This window comes from Priceomyces carsonii (assembly GCF_900007245.1).
Source record: "Priceomyces carsonii strain CBS4050 genome assembly, scaffold: Debaryomyces_carsonii_scaffold_4, whole genome shotgun sequence".
Classification (NCBI taxonomy): domain Eukaryota; kingdom Fungi; phylum Ascomycota; class Pichiomycetes; order Serinales; family Debaryomycetaceae; genus Priceomyces; species Priceomyces carsonii.
The window spans coordinates 320,872-336,449 of record NW_026946677.1 but is presented as its reverse complement, the minus strand read 5'-3'; the positions used below and the strand labels follow the sequence as shown (position 1 = coordinate 336,449).

Below are 15,578 nucleotides of genomic sequence, written 5' to 3'. Positions count from 1 at the left end.
TTTCTATCTTTTGTAGTGACCGGAGTATATGCAGTATTACGACATAATGTAAAGAGATATCGGGCAATAAGTTTCACGATTCTAACTTTGAGCCAATATGGATCTCAAGGAAGTGATTCGTGACTTGAACGATGATTTCTGTAATCAAATACTTCTTGAGAAACTCGGAGATTGTTTGAGAGATGAATCAACAAGGTCAAGTCTCGAAATCCAGCAATTTATTCCTATCATGTTGACCTCATTTGGCACAACGTTTCAAGATTTCTTTGGGGGAGCTGAAAATGGAAACGTAGTCCTAGAAAATTTAAGAGTCTTAATCAATACAGCTGCAAACAATGACCATAACAGAGAACTAATCGCTTCTATGGACAGCGATGGTGAGGTGAAATTCTGGAATATGATACTAAAATTAATAACGGTAAATGATGACGCTGTTAGAGAAAGACTGTTGATGTTTTTGACGCAATTCGTAAGAAATACTGAATTAAAAGAAAAATTTTGTGTTTTCTTTTATGATTTAAAGTTAGATCACCAAATAATGACTTTCATGATTAAAAAATTTGAGGCTAATTTTGAGACGAACTTAGAAGCTTTGGATGAACGCTATGAGCTAATCTCCTTAATTCTTGAAAACTGCAATACCAAGATAGTATCCGATGAATTTTATAAGAGCAAGTCAGGTTGTTATATTGATTTTCAATTGACTATACTCGAATGTTTGCTTCGAAAGTCTTCAAAGTTATTGGACATCGAGCTTGATGAATCTGTAATATCAGATATTATCACTACGTTATACTATTTGACTTTTATTGAGAGCCCGAATTCTTTAGATAACTACGAAGTGAATAAGAGAATTCTTGAGATACTACGTGACTTTCCATCTTCCTTCGAAAACATTACCTCATTTAAAAGGACTTTATTTTCTTGCGTTGGCAACATTACTTATATGAAATCATATGATGGATCTCAAGATTTAAATTTTGCCCTTGATTGTTTAAAAGATAAGGGGCTTGATCCATATGTACAGTCTGCGTGTATGGTGAGCTTGGGCAATTATGTTACAAGTAAGACGAGGTCCGACTTCTTGCTTGAGACCATTAATAAGAGTTGCCTGATTGAAACTTTGACAGATACTATCTTAGAAATTCAATTCAACGATCCGATCCAGTATCAATCGTTTCATTTCTTTAATAATATAATGAATTCTGTTGTAGCTCACCGAGCTTTACAGAATAAAAATTTAATTAAAATTTCATTACTTGTTGTTAGCAACGAATCTTATTATAAAGAAGTCAGCGACTTATATCTCAAATTTATTGGAAAGCTCTTAAAGCACAATTTGAGTGACCCGAAATTTGATGTTCTGGCTCATTTAGACTTGTGGAAATGCTTTGATGGTTTGAACTCGAATCGAGAGAGAGAAATGATTTATTTGTTGCTAGTTCAAGCATTGTTAAAAAACTCCGAATTGAATAATTCTTCATTCCATAAAAGTCTAATTAATAATTTAGTATCCATTGATTCTTTCTCCGGAAATGTTGATATCCAGTATATATTGGAAAAGTTACAAGCCTTAGGTGTTTTCAATCAAATAATAATCTCAAAGAAAAAGGACTTGAGCGAAGTTCTTGAGACAGTTTATAACTTCGATGATGAAGCTTGTAACACTTTTTTTCAATCTTACCACAATCTCATCTCAAAATTTTATGAAATCTTGAAACAGATGCAATCTAAGCCAGAGAAGCTGATAGTGCTTAATAATTCTAAATTTGTTAGTGCTACAGCTATCTCTATAATGAAGTCGATAAATGATGCATTGACTGACAGCATATGTGATCTTTGTCAATCAATACTAATTCTTAAATAAAAAGGCATTTTTTTTTTTCAAATGGAGTGATACAGTTGTATTTTAATGTCTATATCAATGCAATTATAAATATACAAGGCGTAACCACTCAAATAGGTAACTTTAAAAGCAAAATCAAAAGGATGTAAGTAGTAGTCTCCAACCACGTAATCTCATGGAAGACATTACATCAGAGTTTTCTTCCGTGAATCTTTTTCAAGTGTGCTTTAAGATTGTCTTTTCTATTAAAACACTTACCGCAGTTTGGTTCATCGCACTCGAATGGCTTCTCGGAAGAATGGCTCTTCAAATGCCTTTTCACATGTTCTGGTCGTTGAAATCTAGCTTGACAAATTGGGCATTGATGTTTCTTTTTCGGATCAACCTTGTCAGTCTTATATGAAACTTTTATCGGTAACTTCCCGTCTCCCTGAAATTTTGTTTGAGGATTTATAGGTGAGCCAAACTTTAAATTCAGCGGCTGGTTAAAGGTTGCAGACGGAGTGAGCTGAGTTAAAGTCTCACCAGGATGAATTCCCTGTAAGTTTTGATATTGCACGGTGGAAGTTGGAGGAGCAGAAATGGAGGAGTTAATTGGAGAAGTAGCAATAGAAGCCAAGTCGATAGAAGCAGGATAAGATTTTGTAAAAGATGCATTTCCCAAGTATGTCGGAAAATGCAGACTCTTAGTCTGATTGTTTAAATTATCTGAAGAAGATAATCTCTGAGTTATAATTTGAGGCAGCAATAAATCAATAGACTGATTCTTAAACGATTGAGAGCTGAATATCGCAGATTCTCGTGAATTTAAAGAGTTCGTTGAATCAAAATCACCTATGCCACTGGTTGAGGGAACCGAATAGGAAGACGGAATAGCAAAGGAATGATTTGGAGGCGAGTAGATTTTGCCTGGTGTTGAATTTGATGATAGCATGTTGTTATCAAGGTCTCTATTCAAAGAGTCCTGAGAGGCGATATTAAGGGATAATTCAGCTGTGTTGAAGAACATATCTTCATCCTTTGTGTCAACATGAAATTGAATTGGATTCGATAAATTTTTAGTAACATAAGGTGATTGGAAATTCGTGTATGACTTTGCTTTCTTCAATTCTTTAAGCGCATCATCTTCCTGATCCTCTATTTTAATAGATTCTAAAATATCGTTCTCTTTAATAGAGTAAGGAGCACTAAATGATTTGGAAGCATTCCAATTTGGAATGGGACTAAAATAACCACCTTGTTGAGCTGAATACATTCCCAATTGATTAGGATTTCTTGGTGTTGGCAATGGTGTGTTTAACTCTTCGAATTCAGCATATCTTTCAATTTTCGGTGAGACATATGGAGAATTATTAAAATTGTTCAAGTTCACGTTTAAATTTTGAAATGGGCTTGACTTGAAATTTGAATTTGTTACTAAAGGGATATTTGACGAGTCTAATGATACTCTAGATCTCGATCTTTCGTGTCCACGAGCCTTTGTAGAATGAGGTGTCTTATTCACTTTATTATTCATATATGCGATAGGTGACGTGCTTTTCGAATTATTTCCTTTCAAAGGGGTTGCATAGCTTGTGGAAGCACCCGAAAATGATCTATTTCTCTCAATCTTTCTTGGTGTAGCCATAGAATTTTGCTGCTGACTCAGCCTGTACTGCAATTGCTGAAATGACGAAGGAGAATCCAGTAAAGACTGATTCGAAATTGAAGAAGATAATGCAGGTACTGAATCAGCAGATCGTATTGTATTCGTTGAAAATGAATGCTGGTGTATGCTCGGACGAGAATGATGAACCAGCGGTGGATCCTGATTCACTGACACCATCGATGACGTTGATAACTTCGATTGATGGTTAGAATTCTTATAGTACGGCTCATGACTGATTGATTGCGTGTTATAGAAATCGTCACTTAAAGAGATATTCTTCGAGTGTTGAAATTTGGCCGTCAGCATTTCTAAGTCCAGTCTGAAAGATTCTGCAGCTATGGAGCCATCATTGTTGTTTAATTGAAGTGTATTGCTACTTCGAATACTGGCATTACTATTATTAGATACAGGGACCAACTCATTCAAATAAGTATCCTTATCAGTACTATCGTTGGACCTGAACTCACTTTCAAGACTATGACCTATAACCATGTTATTACTGATCAAATCTTGCTTACTTTCATGCTCTGAATCGTGCAAATCGATCCCTTCAAAGTGAACTAGAGGTGATTCATTTCCAACATCAAAGGGCTGGGCGAGTTGTCTTGGAGAGCTCATGAGGAACTTATCCATTACTCCTCTGCGAATGTCAATCTGCTCTTTACTTTCTTATGACTTTTATTGAATGTGTGATTATCTCGATTGTAAAATTTTATCCACTCGATAAATCCGCTCAATATTTCATGGGTCTTTCTTCGCAGTTCGATCTCTCAGATAAAAAGGATGAAATTGAAAGCGCGTTAGAGCAAGAGAATATTCAATTCTTCACACCGACAATGCTTTTAAAGTAAGGCCGTCTTACCTTGTTTCTAAAACCAACTGTGCTTACAAGTTCACTAACTGAGACAACCACTGAATTGAAGGTTTTGTATCTTAGGTATATCCGAACCCTCGGTGAACCGATGATATGTTTGCTTGAGACCGGTGGGGTTCGCCTTATTCGGTTAAATTGACATAACGCGTCAGACAACCGAATACAAAAAGTATGTTTTTAAGATGAAGTCTATATAATAATCACATTGAGATAATAATCAGATTTAGACCAGATCTAGAACATGTATCAAATCTTTGCTACGGTGTTGGGCACCAAATGAGTTCTGCTAAGAAATCAAGTCGATCTGGTAATACAGGTAGTAACTATGATATTAGAAACTTAAAGGATGAGATATGCGATTCCTAGATTCTATGTACTTAGTACTCGCAGTTATCCTGTTATTTGTAACCAGTTCTATTTTAAGATAAGCCTTTTGCCCTATTGAATCCCGAGCTCTCGGAATTCGAGAAGAAAGGATTTCTGTGAGTATCTGCGACGGACACGGGCCGGTACTAGGACCAGAAATGTCAATAAGATGGTTTTTTTAAGTATGCTAAGTGGGAAGAAGTATCAGAAGGGCCCATGGTCTCTTCAGGTAGTGTAGATTAAAGTATGAGCCAAAGAAGCGAAATCGTTAAACCATTGCGTATAGAGTGTCGGTCAAGGTGCTCGACACTAGCTCCTTGGCACACCCATAAGATCATGCGCGGTTGGCCCCTCCGCTATCTGATGTGATGCCACTGGATATTTGGTGTGTATGTTGCCTTTCCCTTGGTGCTTTCCGGATCGTTCTCCCCAAGGCTGAAGTGCGAAATAGTATAGTGCAGTGCACATATTTATAATCTCGAATGCCTGCGCCCTTTTATTCCAATTGCGCCTTTAGAGACCAAAGAACGACTCAAAGTAAGTATACGCCGGAAATCTTATGAGATAAGTTATCCCGATTGCGATTTTCATTAAAGACCAAGATTTCTATTAATTAGGGAAGCATTTTTTTGAATTTCGCAACCGCTCAGTGCAACCTATCATACCAGTCACCGATTGAGTAATGCACGCCCTTTATGGTAGATCACTATTGGCTACAAGTGACATCATTAGCAAAGAGATCCACGGACAAGACCTTCCGGTCTAAGGGAGAGTGAAATAAAGAGAAAACGTCGCACGACAAAAAGTAAGACTGCATATTCCGGAAACTCTTTCAGGGACTACAATACCAAAAGCGAAAGGTCCGTTTTGTGCAACTTCTCGCCAGAAGGATTTTGAAACTGGAGCTGCAAGAGAAGCAATTTCAAGGTACATAATTCGCATACTAAGGAAACTCATTCTTTGACTATATATCGTTAAGACATAAATATTATTTTTGTACAAGGAAACTAAATCTATGGGTTTTGCTTAACGAAGTCAACACCCTTCTTGATGTTCTTAATCAAAGTTTCCTTGGCAGTCTTGACCATTTCTTCTTCGTGAGAGGATAATTCACCTAATGGATGAACGGTCTTGATACCATCAACTCCTAAAGTAACCTTAGAGGAGAAGAAGTCAATACCCTCATTCTTGAATAATGGGGAGTCAACATATGAAGGTTCAACGACATCTTGTTCACCTGCTAAACCGTCCAAGACATGGCCAGCGAATCTTGCACCAGCTTGAGCCATGGACAAAGTAGCAGAACCAGCACCATTCTTAGCCTGGACAACTTCGTCACCACCGAATTGGATTCTGTGAATTAAAGCATCTCTCTTATCTTCTGGTAAATCTTTATGCTTGGTCTGAGAAAGCAATGGAACAATAGTTACACCTGAGTGACCTCCGACAACAGTAACCTTTTCGTTAACAGGGTTAGTGCCTACGACTTCAGAAATAAATCTAGAAGACCTTAAAACATCTAAGGTAGTAACACCAAATAATTTCTTAGGGTTGTATGTTCCCTTTGACTTCAAAACTTCAGCAACAATTGGCACAGTCGAGTTAACAGGGTTCGAAATGATACAGACGGCAGCATTTGGAGAAAAGTCAGCAACAGACTTAGCTAAATCTCTAACAATTGAAGCATTGGTGTTGAACAAATCATCTCTTGTCATACCTGGTTTTCTTGGAACACCGGCTGGGATAACGACAACGTCAGATCCAGTCAAAGCTTGTTCTAAGCTGTCTGGATTGTATCCTTTTACAACAGAGTTGGTTGGGATGTGAGAAACATCAGCGGCAACACCTGGAGCACCTTTCAAATCATACAAGGACAATTCGGTGACCTTGTGGTTCAATTTTAATAATAACGACAATGGTTGGCCAATTCCACCGTTAGCTCCTAATACAGTAACTTTGTATGCTGACGCAGCAGAGGAAGAAAAGGATCTTGTAGCAACTTTAGTAAACATCGTGAATAAATTAATCGTTATAATAAATAACTGTTCGAAGTTAGCACTATGATTAATTGAATTATTTAAGGATGATAAGCCTTATATAGTGATCGAGAAATCTTGCGTTTCCGTCAATCTCCAGTTCGCTCCATTAAATTACCTCGCGATGAATTGTGTCCATCCATGCCGTCCAATAAAATCAAATTATTTATTCCATGCCCGAATGCACCGAGTACTGTGGAACTGGTTATCGGTAATTACACGGAACAAAAAACTTGAATTTACCACGAAGTCTAGGAAAAGCAACAATAGGACGAATCCGACATCCTGCTCCTTAGGAATGAACTAGCGCATCACTAATTCGCACAGTAAGTTCTTCAATTAAGGAAAAATTGTGGGGATATCTATAAAATACAGGAGTTCGAAAGTTGGAGCATTTTAGTGGACGTGGGTGTAAAATATAGCTCTAAGGATACATCTACCTAGAAGAATGCTATTCGATTCTTAACAATAGTCACTAGATTTTGCTACAAGAAATGCATCCTTCTGGCGTACTGTATAACAAAACTGACACTATTTTTGACATTCTAAAAGCCTTTATGGCCAAGTTGGTAAGGCACCTCACTAGTAATGAGGAGATCGTCAGTTCGAATCTGGCTGAAGGCATTTTTTTGCACTGCATCTAGGTAGATTTGATATACTCTTTGTTTATATACATTATATTCCATACCATTTTTATACTGTAAAAGGTCCCAAGAGATCTCTCTCAGCCTCTTAAAAATGCCTGATAAACAGATTGCTGAAAAGCATTCAATGGATATCCCCCATCTTGCGGCAGTGGAGATGCCATTAAATGTGAAAGATTCAGCGAAAGCTATTGAAATGCTCGGAGGAAACAACAAAATATCGAAAGTAATAAATGCGTCCAGTAGGACTGGTGCCCAGGGAAATATTTTGAATGCCAATGACAATATATTAGAGCTAAGATTAAGAAAAGACCCATTTCATCACCCTTTACAGTCACTGTTAAATGCTAGCGAAAAAGTTCTCCTTAAGATATCAATACCTAAAGAAAGTATACCTGAAGACTACCAAGTTACACCTTCGAAATATTCTGTACGAGATCTAGTAGATATTAACTTGAAGAAGTGTGCTTTAAGGCACAAGGTTCAACCAGTCGGCATCATTAATAAAACATATTCTTTCAAAGCAATGGCAGATTTTCAGGTATTGACCAAAAATAATAACATTGTACAAGATTTCAAAGACTTGGGACTTGAGGCAAAAAACTTTGAAACTTTAAATAAGTATTTCGAAAAGCACGAAGGTTTTAATAGTATTTCAGATTTCAAAAATTCTTCTAACTTCGAAAATGGTGATCACAATTTACCTCCGCCTCCTATCCTAAGCCCAATACGTTTTCCGTTTGACTATCGGTTTCAGAAAAACCCCCTTACCACAACAATTAAGAACAACGAAACGGGTGAATTGAAAGTGATATCGAAGAAGGAAACATTGAAGCTACATACGATTATCATTGATTTTAACTCTGAAACACCACTGCTGCCTGCCGCGCCTTTAATTGATAATCTCAAATCTTTATCACAACAAAACTTATCACAAGCTAGTATAGATTATCATTTATTGGAATGTGTTAATTGGCTAAGATATGCGTTTGATTTGAAACCAATTTGGTTGCGAAAACAGTTGGAAGATATAGTCCCCTCAAACTTGAAAAGGGTGATGAAGCAAGCTTTACCATATGTATCTTATATTTACAAAAGTGGGCCATGGAGGTTTTGTAACGTGAAGTTTGGAGTCGATCCCAGATGTGACAAATCATTCTGGATTTATCAAAGTGAATACTTCAGAATCCCGGGCTTGCACTTTAATCCTAATGTAGTAGAGCCACCGAAAAGAGTACCACTAAAAACCATAAAAAGTGAAAATACTGAATTACTTATCTCAGAGACTTTGATTTTTGATGGCAATAAGCTTCCCTTAACTGTGACATACCAAGTTGGAGATATTCGTGATCCAGACATCGTGAATTTATTTAGTAATAATCAAAAGAATTTAGGTAATAAATTTTTTAGAGATACGATAGATTTTCAAGATGGTTGGATTAATAGGCAAACAATGGAATCTCTTAGAGGAATAATCAGATATAAATTGAATAGATTGGTGAAAGAACAGCCTATCGAAGCCAATAAGATTCAAAAGATTATTAGTTCTGAATATTCCGAAAATAATGATGACCTTGATGAAGAGCCAGAACAAGCTTCTAAGGAAGATCCTGATGCTTACAACTCTGAAAATGACGATGGGGAGCTTGTTGATATGGAAGGGGATCTCACCCAAGAAGATGTGGGCGGAGACACGATATTAAATGAAGAAGAAATTATGAAAAAGTTGAAAAAGAACGACAACGTTATTGCGAGCCATTTAAGCTCACTTATCGGTCTTGTTAAACAAGACTCAATGACCGATGAATAATGTGAATATGTACTATATTATATAAGAGAGTAACATTTTATGTCTGGTACAATTGTGTGCAGTCCTATAAATATATACTTTTTTCAGACAAACAACATCAAGTTACACGTAAATTATTGCGCTCAAGATTCAAAGATGACTAGAGCTACCGAAGCACTTTTGACGCTCTTCGCAACTTCAGCGGTCTACTTTTCGATATACGCTGGCGTAATTCCTTCTAGCGAGAAATTCCATGAACAAATTTTACCTTTCTTACCCTGGTGGGTTCTTGTTACATTTGGGGCATATTCTCTAGGTACTTTAGGGTGGGATGTCCTCACTTTTAAAGATAAAAAGGAGAAGTACGTCGAGCTTCTAGAGCAAATCGATGAAGCTAAGGCTTTTTATGAAAAAGAAGGAATTGATTTGGATTAATAACATAAGACTCCTCAGTTAACAATTGATATACTTAACTTATAAGCTAACTAAATAAGGGCAATAATAAACGTGTTACTCTATTTGATTATATTAAACTCTTAATAATAATATGAATTTATTCTACTAGGAACTTGCTTCTGCTTTTGATCCACCCGAGGCTTTCGCAAGTGCCCGTGCTCTGTTTCTCGCTTTCATCTTTTCTTCTGTTTGGGCGAAAACTTTTATATATATTGGTATATTGTCCCATGCTGCATCATTGCTTGTTGTGTCGTCTTCCTCGGCGGTTGTTTTTAATTTACCTTCTTTAGCTTTTCTGGCAAATGTTGGTGGCATGTTTTCTACCTTCAAAAGCTTTAAGGGTGCATGGAAATTCTCAGGCCATCTTCCCCCTTTCTTGCTTAACATTTTGGCCGCTTTCTCGCGCTTCCGGTTCCATTCTTTGATGTCTTCGTCAAAAATTTGCCAAACGCAATTTACACAACCACTCATACAACAGTTATCTGGTTCTAAGGGTTTATCCGGAACCATGACTCCACAGATATTCTTGGGCTCTCCTCTAATAACTCTACTGGTAGATCCCTTGTTTTCTCCTTTTATTCTCCCACCAAATACTCTTGCGATCTTTTCTTCCGGAGATTGTGAATCTAGTTGATAATTACCTTCAAATGCAGTTCCACCTTTCTTTTGTAGCTTTTTAATCTCATTGTCGCTGAGGTGGTAAGCTTCTATAGACAGCTTGGGATTCGTAGGGGTCTCTTTGACTAGATCATAAAATGAAAATGAATATTTAGGTGGAGACAGTGAAAATAGCCTTTTATGGTGTTTCGGTATTAGCCTCGAAATTATAGTGATAGTCATAACAGCTTATAATGTATAATTTTTCACTTGAAATCCAGTTTTATAATAAATTAAGCGAAAAGCTCACTCTATATATTCACAGTTCAAGAGCAACCGTTGTGACTAAAGAGTTATTTAATATGTAGACTTGCATATCTACAAATGTCGCAATTAATAAGGACAATTGTGTACAGGACTAGCGTACAACATATATACAATAATGTCGTTACAAGACTTCTAGCCTTATCGATCTGACTGCCTCGTCAATACTAAGGAAGAACCCATCACCCATCGAATTTGAAGAAATACCTATATTCACAGGCCGAGATGCCGTAGCATCGTTATGCAATTTTTCAATATAGAACTTGAAGGATTGATTGACCAAGTCTTGAATTCCAGATCTTATAAACTTGTCTCTCACCTGCAAATTGACTGGAACTCTGGAGAAGCATACCAATATTCCAAAATCCTCGATGTATTTTTTGATAATTTCAAGTAGGACTTGGATTGCTGACGTGTCGACGTAGTCCATACCTCTACAGTCAATGATGATAAACTTAATAGTGCTTTTATTGAAAGCACGTTTCACTGGCTGTGACGGATGTACAAGCAACGTGCCATACTTTTCAATCTTTGATAAGCTACTCTTAAGGTCCCATGAATTTGCAAAATTTAAGGGTTCGGGGATGCTTATGATCAACACACCTTCTATCTCTTCGATTTCTGCCACTAAATTGGCCAAAACAGAGTCTCTTCCGAGAGATTCATCAGTTCCATATTGGCTAGAATATGCACTAAAGCATTCCTCAATTAGTGCGTCGGCATTTCTAAAGGAATTAGAGTTTGGAACACGCCCCAAGACCTGAATTCTTGACTTTGTACCTTGTTTAATAACTCTAAAGATAGCAATCAAAAATCCAAGAGTAACACCAGCTTGAGCACTCCACAACATTGTAGTTAAAAAAATTATAGCGAACGTTAAAAGTTCGTCATATCCTCTAACATCCCAAAAGAATTTTAGATCTGAAGGTATATCTTCTAGGACGGTGATACCAACAATTGTAGTACAAATCGCCAAGACACAATCTGGAAGATAGTAAATGAAGGGCAAGAGATACAAAAGCGTGATCAATGCCAATATTGACATGAAAATACTAGCCATAGGTGTCTTAGCTCCAGATAAAATGTTAATTTTAGATCTTCCTATGGCACCAAAGGAAGGCAACACCCCAAGTAGACCTACCACAAAATTAACAGCACCTAATGCAATTAGCTCTCTATTAGAAGAAACGTCAAATTTGTATTGTGTTGAAAGAGCTTTGGCAGCAGTAGTAGAATCAAAATATCCCAACATCGTGCACACTAACGCCGTCGAAACCAATTCTTTGTAAAGAGGAGCTTTCGTCAAACTGAAAGGATTACTAATCTTAACTTTAGTAGAGTTACTGCTAACATCGCCTACTACCTCAAGTCCCAATTCTTTCCATTCAAAATTCCAACTGAGATATGTGGTAATAATAACCATGAGTAGAAGGTCTGGGATATAAATTGCTTGTTTTACATGGAATCTTTTCGTCAAAATTGTTTTCATTTTCCTGATGACAAGAACCGAAGTTAGAGTTATTGCAGATACCAAGAATGTGAGCCTGTGGGTACTATCATAGTGACGAAATATGAACGATAATTTGTTCAATGTTGACAGATGAGGTTCTGTTAATGATAATTTATAGATTCCGAATTGCGTTGCTAATTCATTTATAATCATAATAAGACCCATGGCCCCAATAAAACCTTTTAGTAATGCTCTACTTAAGAGCTTATCTAGAAAACCAATCCTAAATAAACCACTTCCCAAAAGAACGCCTCCTATGATAGCCGACAAGCAGGTTAGTATATCTAATTCTGAGTACTCATTAAGAGGAGGCTTATGTCTTGAAGAATCCATTACTTGACCAATGATTAAGGCAATAGAGGGCGTGGGACCCACTACCAAAATGGGTACAGTGCCGAAGATTGCATAAACACAGGCTCCAATAATGACAGAATATAATCCGAATACTGGAGGCAAATGAGCCAAAGATGTTGCAAATGACATTACTAGCGGCGTCTGAAAAGATGCTAATGATACTCCTGCAACAAAATCACCCACAATGTTCTCTTTCCAACGGTATTGTGGGAGCCATTTTAATACTGGCATGTAGTACGCTAAATAAGCGAACTTGTCGAAAGACTCTTCTTTATAGCCTCCGGAGAAGTCAAAGTCTTTGAAACTATCGCCCTCCTCCACGGTCTTGTATTTATTGTTCACATAGGTGTCTAAAAGAGGATCATTAAATGTGTAAAGATTCTGTAGACTTCGTAAAGATTGCGATGAGGGTACAGAATATAATGGAGGCCGAGCTGATAGTCTCAACGACGATGAGTTGCTAGGAAGTCTGGCACTATTGCTTTCCATTGGACTTCCCAAAGATCTAGGATCAATTTTATTCACCATAATTGCTATTCATGTTTGTTTAAAGGGATTACGTGTGTCATTTTTTAATGCGAGTTCTACTAAATCTTCATTCAATTCGATATCATTGAACAAAATTAGTTGCTAATTGAATATTTGACTTTCATACATTTACCTTAATATACGGTATTAGTGGAAGCGGCGCTACCTGACTTCCATCTCACTGTATGTTAAAGATTTTAAATGCAATGCCTACCTTTTTTTTAGGCATAACGAACATTCTTTGCCTGACTGTGCTAACCTCATATGGACTCCCCACGTGGGACATATGTGTAAAAGGCAATCTAATTAGGAATGGCTAAATCTACATTACCGTTTTAGTCGGTTGCTTTAAAAAGTGGTTCTAATTGGCTTCCAAGTGTTCATCGATAGTATGCGACCATCGCCCTGCTTCATCCAATAGATGTAACCATATACAAAGTTAAATAGCCTGGACCACGTTTTCCAGATGATGACGAACTCTGGCTTCCAAGAAATGGCCACGTTGTTATCGGGGATAATATATATATATACGATTGACGAATGCCAAGATCATTAGCATTTTTTTTCGCAGCTTGGAAATTATACCAAGAACTTATTGCGACCTCTACCATATTATTGCATACTATTATGAGTGAATCCAGGGCCGTATCTCTGTACCAATCACCTCTGGTAATTTGCGAGAGCATATATCTTTCTATATAACTCACCTAAACCTCCTTAGTATCTTGGATCTTTTTTCTTTTCTGCAACAAATAAAAACAAAGCTAAAATGGTCTTCCAACAATATGACTACATCTTTGCAATTGCAATGATATTTGCATTCCTCGACGCCTGGAACATTGGGGCAAATGATGTCGCGAATTCATTTGCTTCCTCTGTCTCATCAAGGAGTTTGAAATACTGGCAAGCGATGATTTTAGCGGCTATTTGTGAGTTCTTGGGTGCAACTTTGGTGGGAAATAAAGTATCAGATACTATAAGAAACAAAATTGTTGACGTGACCGTCTATGAAAATGATCCTGCTGTCTTAATGTTAGCGATGGCTTGCGCTTTAGTTGGGTCTTCTCTCTGGTTAACTTTCGCTACAAAGATCGGAATGCCAGTCTCTGCGACTCATTCCATTGTTGGTGCAGTTATAGGGTCATCGATTGCGGCTGTAGGAGCGAAACAGATTCACTGGGGATGGTCTGGAGTTTCTCAAATTATTGCCTCTTGGTTTATTGCTCCCGTAATTGCTGGTATCTTCGCTTCTATAGTGTTTTTGATATCTAAATTTGGTGTATTAGAGATCAAGCCTTTGAGGTCTTCAATAAGAAATGGAATAGTTTTGGTTCCGTTTTTGGTTTTCGCAGCATTTTGCATTTTGACAATGTTAATTGTTTGGAAAGGAGCTCCATCTTTAAACTTGGATGAGCTTTCTCTGGGAGCAATAGCAGGTTCAATTCTTGGAGTTGGTGGAGTCGCTCTTACTATCTATATGTTGTTTCTATTTCCATTCTACAGAAGAAAACTTATCTATGAAGACTGGACTTTAAAATGGTACGATGCTTTCAGGGGTCCTATCTTTTGGTTCAAATCGGTTGACGACATCCCACCAATGCCAGAAGGACATCAGTTAACAATAGACTACTATAAAGGAAGAACTCAAGCTCAAGGCAAAGTCGAGGAAAGAGATCATGAAGATTCAATTGGACCAGAAACTGCAGACAAATTCAAAGATGAAATCGAAGCTATTGAAGCTCCTAATATAATTACCACACTCTCAGCAGATACCGGAGTAGAGGAAAAACTTCCCACAAAAACTATATGGAAAAATTTGTTATTTCAGGGTCCAAAGAAATGGCCATATTTATTTTGGTTGGTTATTTCTCACGGCTTTACCAAGGATATTATTAGTTCGCAGGTTCAGAGTAAAGACATACTCGCAAGAAATATCCAGGATTTGCATTCGAGGTCCAAATTCTATGATAACAGAATCGAATACTTATATTCTTTATTGCAAGCAATTACAGCAGGAACCATGTCATTTGCGCATGGAGCGAACGATATATCCAACGCGGCAGGCCCATTGTCCACAATTTATCAAATATGGCGTACCGAGACAGTTGATCTGAAGGCAGAAGTTCCAGTTTGGGTATTATGTTACACAGCTGCCGCTTTGGTGATTGGATGTTGGACTTTCGGATACAGAATCATGGCCAATTTAGGAAACAAGCTTATATTGCAGTCTCCATCTAGAGGATTTTCTATCGAACTAGGAGCTGCAGTGACTACCGTTATGGCCACACAACTAGCAATACCTGTCTCAACAACGCAATGTGCAACAGGTGCAACCGTGTTTATTGGCTTGTGTAACAGAGATTTGAAAGCAGTCAACTGGAGAATCGTATCTTGGTGCTACCTAGGTTGGATAGTGACATTACCTATAGCTGGAATAATTTCGGGTGTTATAATGGCTATTATCATCAATGCTCCTAGATTGAGTTAAATAATGTATAATTAATACATCTTACTTTCTAATAAAATTACAACTTCAAAGTTGAAAGAATAGATATCCCATAATTTATAAAGTGTCTTTAATAACGTAAAGCGAGTACAATTCTGTA

At 37.3% G+C, this 15,578-nt stretch overlaps 9 protein-coding genes across 9 annotated transcripts, besides 1 other annotated feature; 5 read left to right on the top strand and 4 right to left on the bottom strand.

The window, feature by feature from the left end:
• Positions 1-97: 97 nt before the first annotated feature.
• On the top strand, positions 98-1,867 carry PRCAT00003665001 (uncharacterized protein; the record flags this gene model as incomplete). The annotated part of the gene is made up of 1 exon (XM_062953609.1): positions 98-1,867. The coding sequence occupies one exon, from the start codon at positions 98-100 to the stop codon at positions 1,865-1,867; it is 1,770 nt and encodes a 589-aa protein (XP_062810395.1).
• A 169-nt stretch (positions 1,868-2,036) lies between these two features.
• Positions 2,037-4,127, bottom strand: CAS5 (Cas5p; the record flags this gene model as incomplete). The annotated part of the gene is made up of 1 exon (XM_062953608.1): positions 2,037-4,127. The coding sequence occupies one exon, from the start codon at positions 4,125-4,127 to the stop codon at positions 2,037-2,039; it is 2,091 nt and encodes a 696-aa protein (XP_062810394.1).
• A 38-nt stretch (positions 4,128-4,165) lies between these two features.
• On the top strand, positions 4,166-4,345 carry PRCAT00003663001 (uncharacterized protein; the record flags this gene model as incomplete). Its single annotated transcript, XM_062953607.1, has 1 exon — positions 4,166-4,345. One exon carries the CDS (start codon positions 4,166-4,168, stop codon positions 4,343-4,345), a length of 180 nt encoding a protein of 59 aa, XP_062810393.1.
• Positions 4,346-5,747: 1,402 nt separating this feature from the next.
• Positions 5,748-6,746, bottom strand: MDH1-1 (malate dehydrogenase; the record flags this gene model as incomplete). The annotated part of the gene is made up of 1 exon (XM_062953606.1): positions 5,748-6,746. One exon carries the CDS (start codon positions 6,744-6,746, stop codon positions 5,748-5,750), a length of 999 nt encoding a protein of 332 aa, XP_062810392.1.
• Positions 6,747-7,327: 581 nt separating this feature from the next.
• Positions 7,328-7,414: a sequence feature (Short protein (PRCAT00003661001, CUM66007.1) was converted to a misc_feature.).
• Positions 7,415-7,508: 94 nt separating this feature from the next.
• On the top strand, positions 7,509-9,224 carry PRCAT00003660001 (transcription factor TFIIIC subunit; the record flags this gene model as incomplete). The annotated part of the gene is made up of 1 exon (XM_062953605.1): positions 7,509-9,224. The coding sequence occupies one exon, from the start codon at positions 7,509-7,511 to the stop codon at positions 9,222-9,224; it is 1,716 nt and encodes a 571-aa protein (XP_062810391.1).
• Positions 9,225-9,359: 135 nt separating this feature from the next.
• Positions 9,360-9,638, top strand: DPM3 (Dpm3p; the record flags this gene model as incomplete). Its single annotated transcript, XM_062953604.1, has 1 exon — positions 9,360-9,638. The coding sequence occupies one exon, from the start codon at positions 9,360-9,362 to the stop codon at positions 9,636-9,638; it is 279 nt and encodes a 92-aa protein (XP_062810390.1).
• Positions 9,639-9,764: 126 nt separating this feature from the next.
• PRCAT00003658001 (uncharacterized protein) lies at positions 9,765-10,499 on the bottom strand (the record flags this gene model as incomplete). The annotated part of the gene is made up of 1 exon (XM_062953603.1): positions 9,765-10,499. One exon carries the CDS (start codon positions 10,497-10,499, stop codon positions 9,765-9,767), a length of 735 nt encoding a protein of 244 aa, XP_062810389.1.
• A 205-nt stretch (positions 10,500-10,704) lies between these two features.
• On the bottom strand, positions 10,705-12,972 carry PRCAT00003657001 (SulP family inorganic anion transporter; the record flags this gene model as incomplete). Its single annotated transcript, XM_062953602.1, has 1 exon — positions 10,705-12,972. The coding sequence occupies one exon, from the start codon at positions 12,970-12,972 to the stop codon at positions 10,705-10,707; it is 2,268 nt and encodes a 755-aa protein (XP_062810388.1).
• Positions 12,973-13,741: 769 nt separating this feature from the next.
• On the top strand, positions 13,742-15,460 carry PHO89 (Pho89p; the record flags this gene model as incomplete). The annotated part of the gene is made up of 1 exon (XM_062953601.1): positions 13,742-15,460. One exon carries the CDS (start codon positions 13,742-13,744, stop codon positions 15,458-15,460), a length of 1,719 nt encoding a protein of 572 aa, XP_062810387.1.
• Between the last annotated feature and the right edge of the window lie 118 nt (positions 15,461-15,578).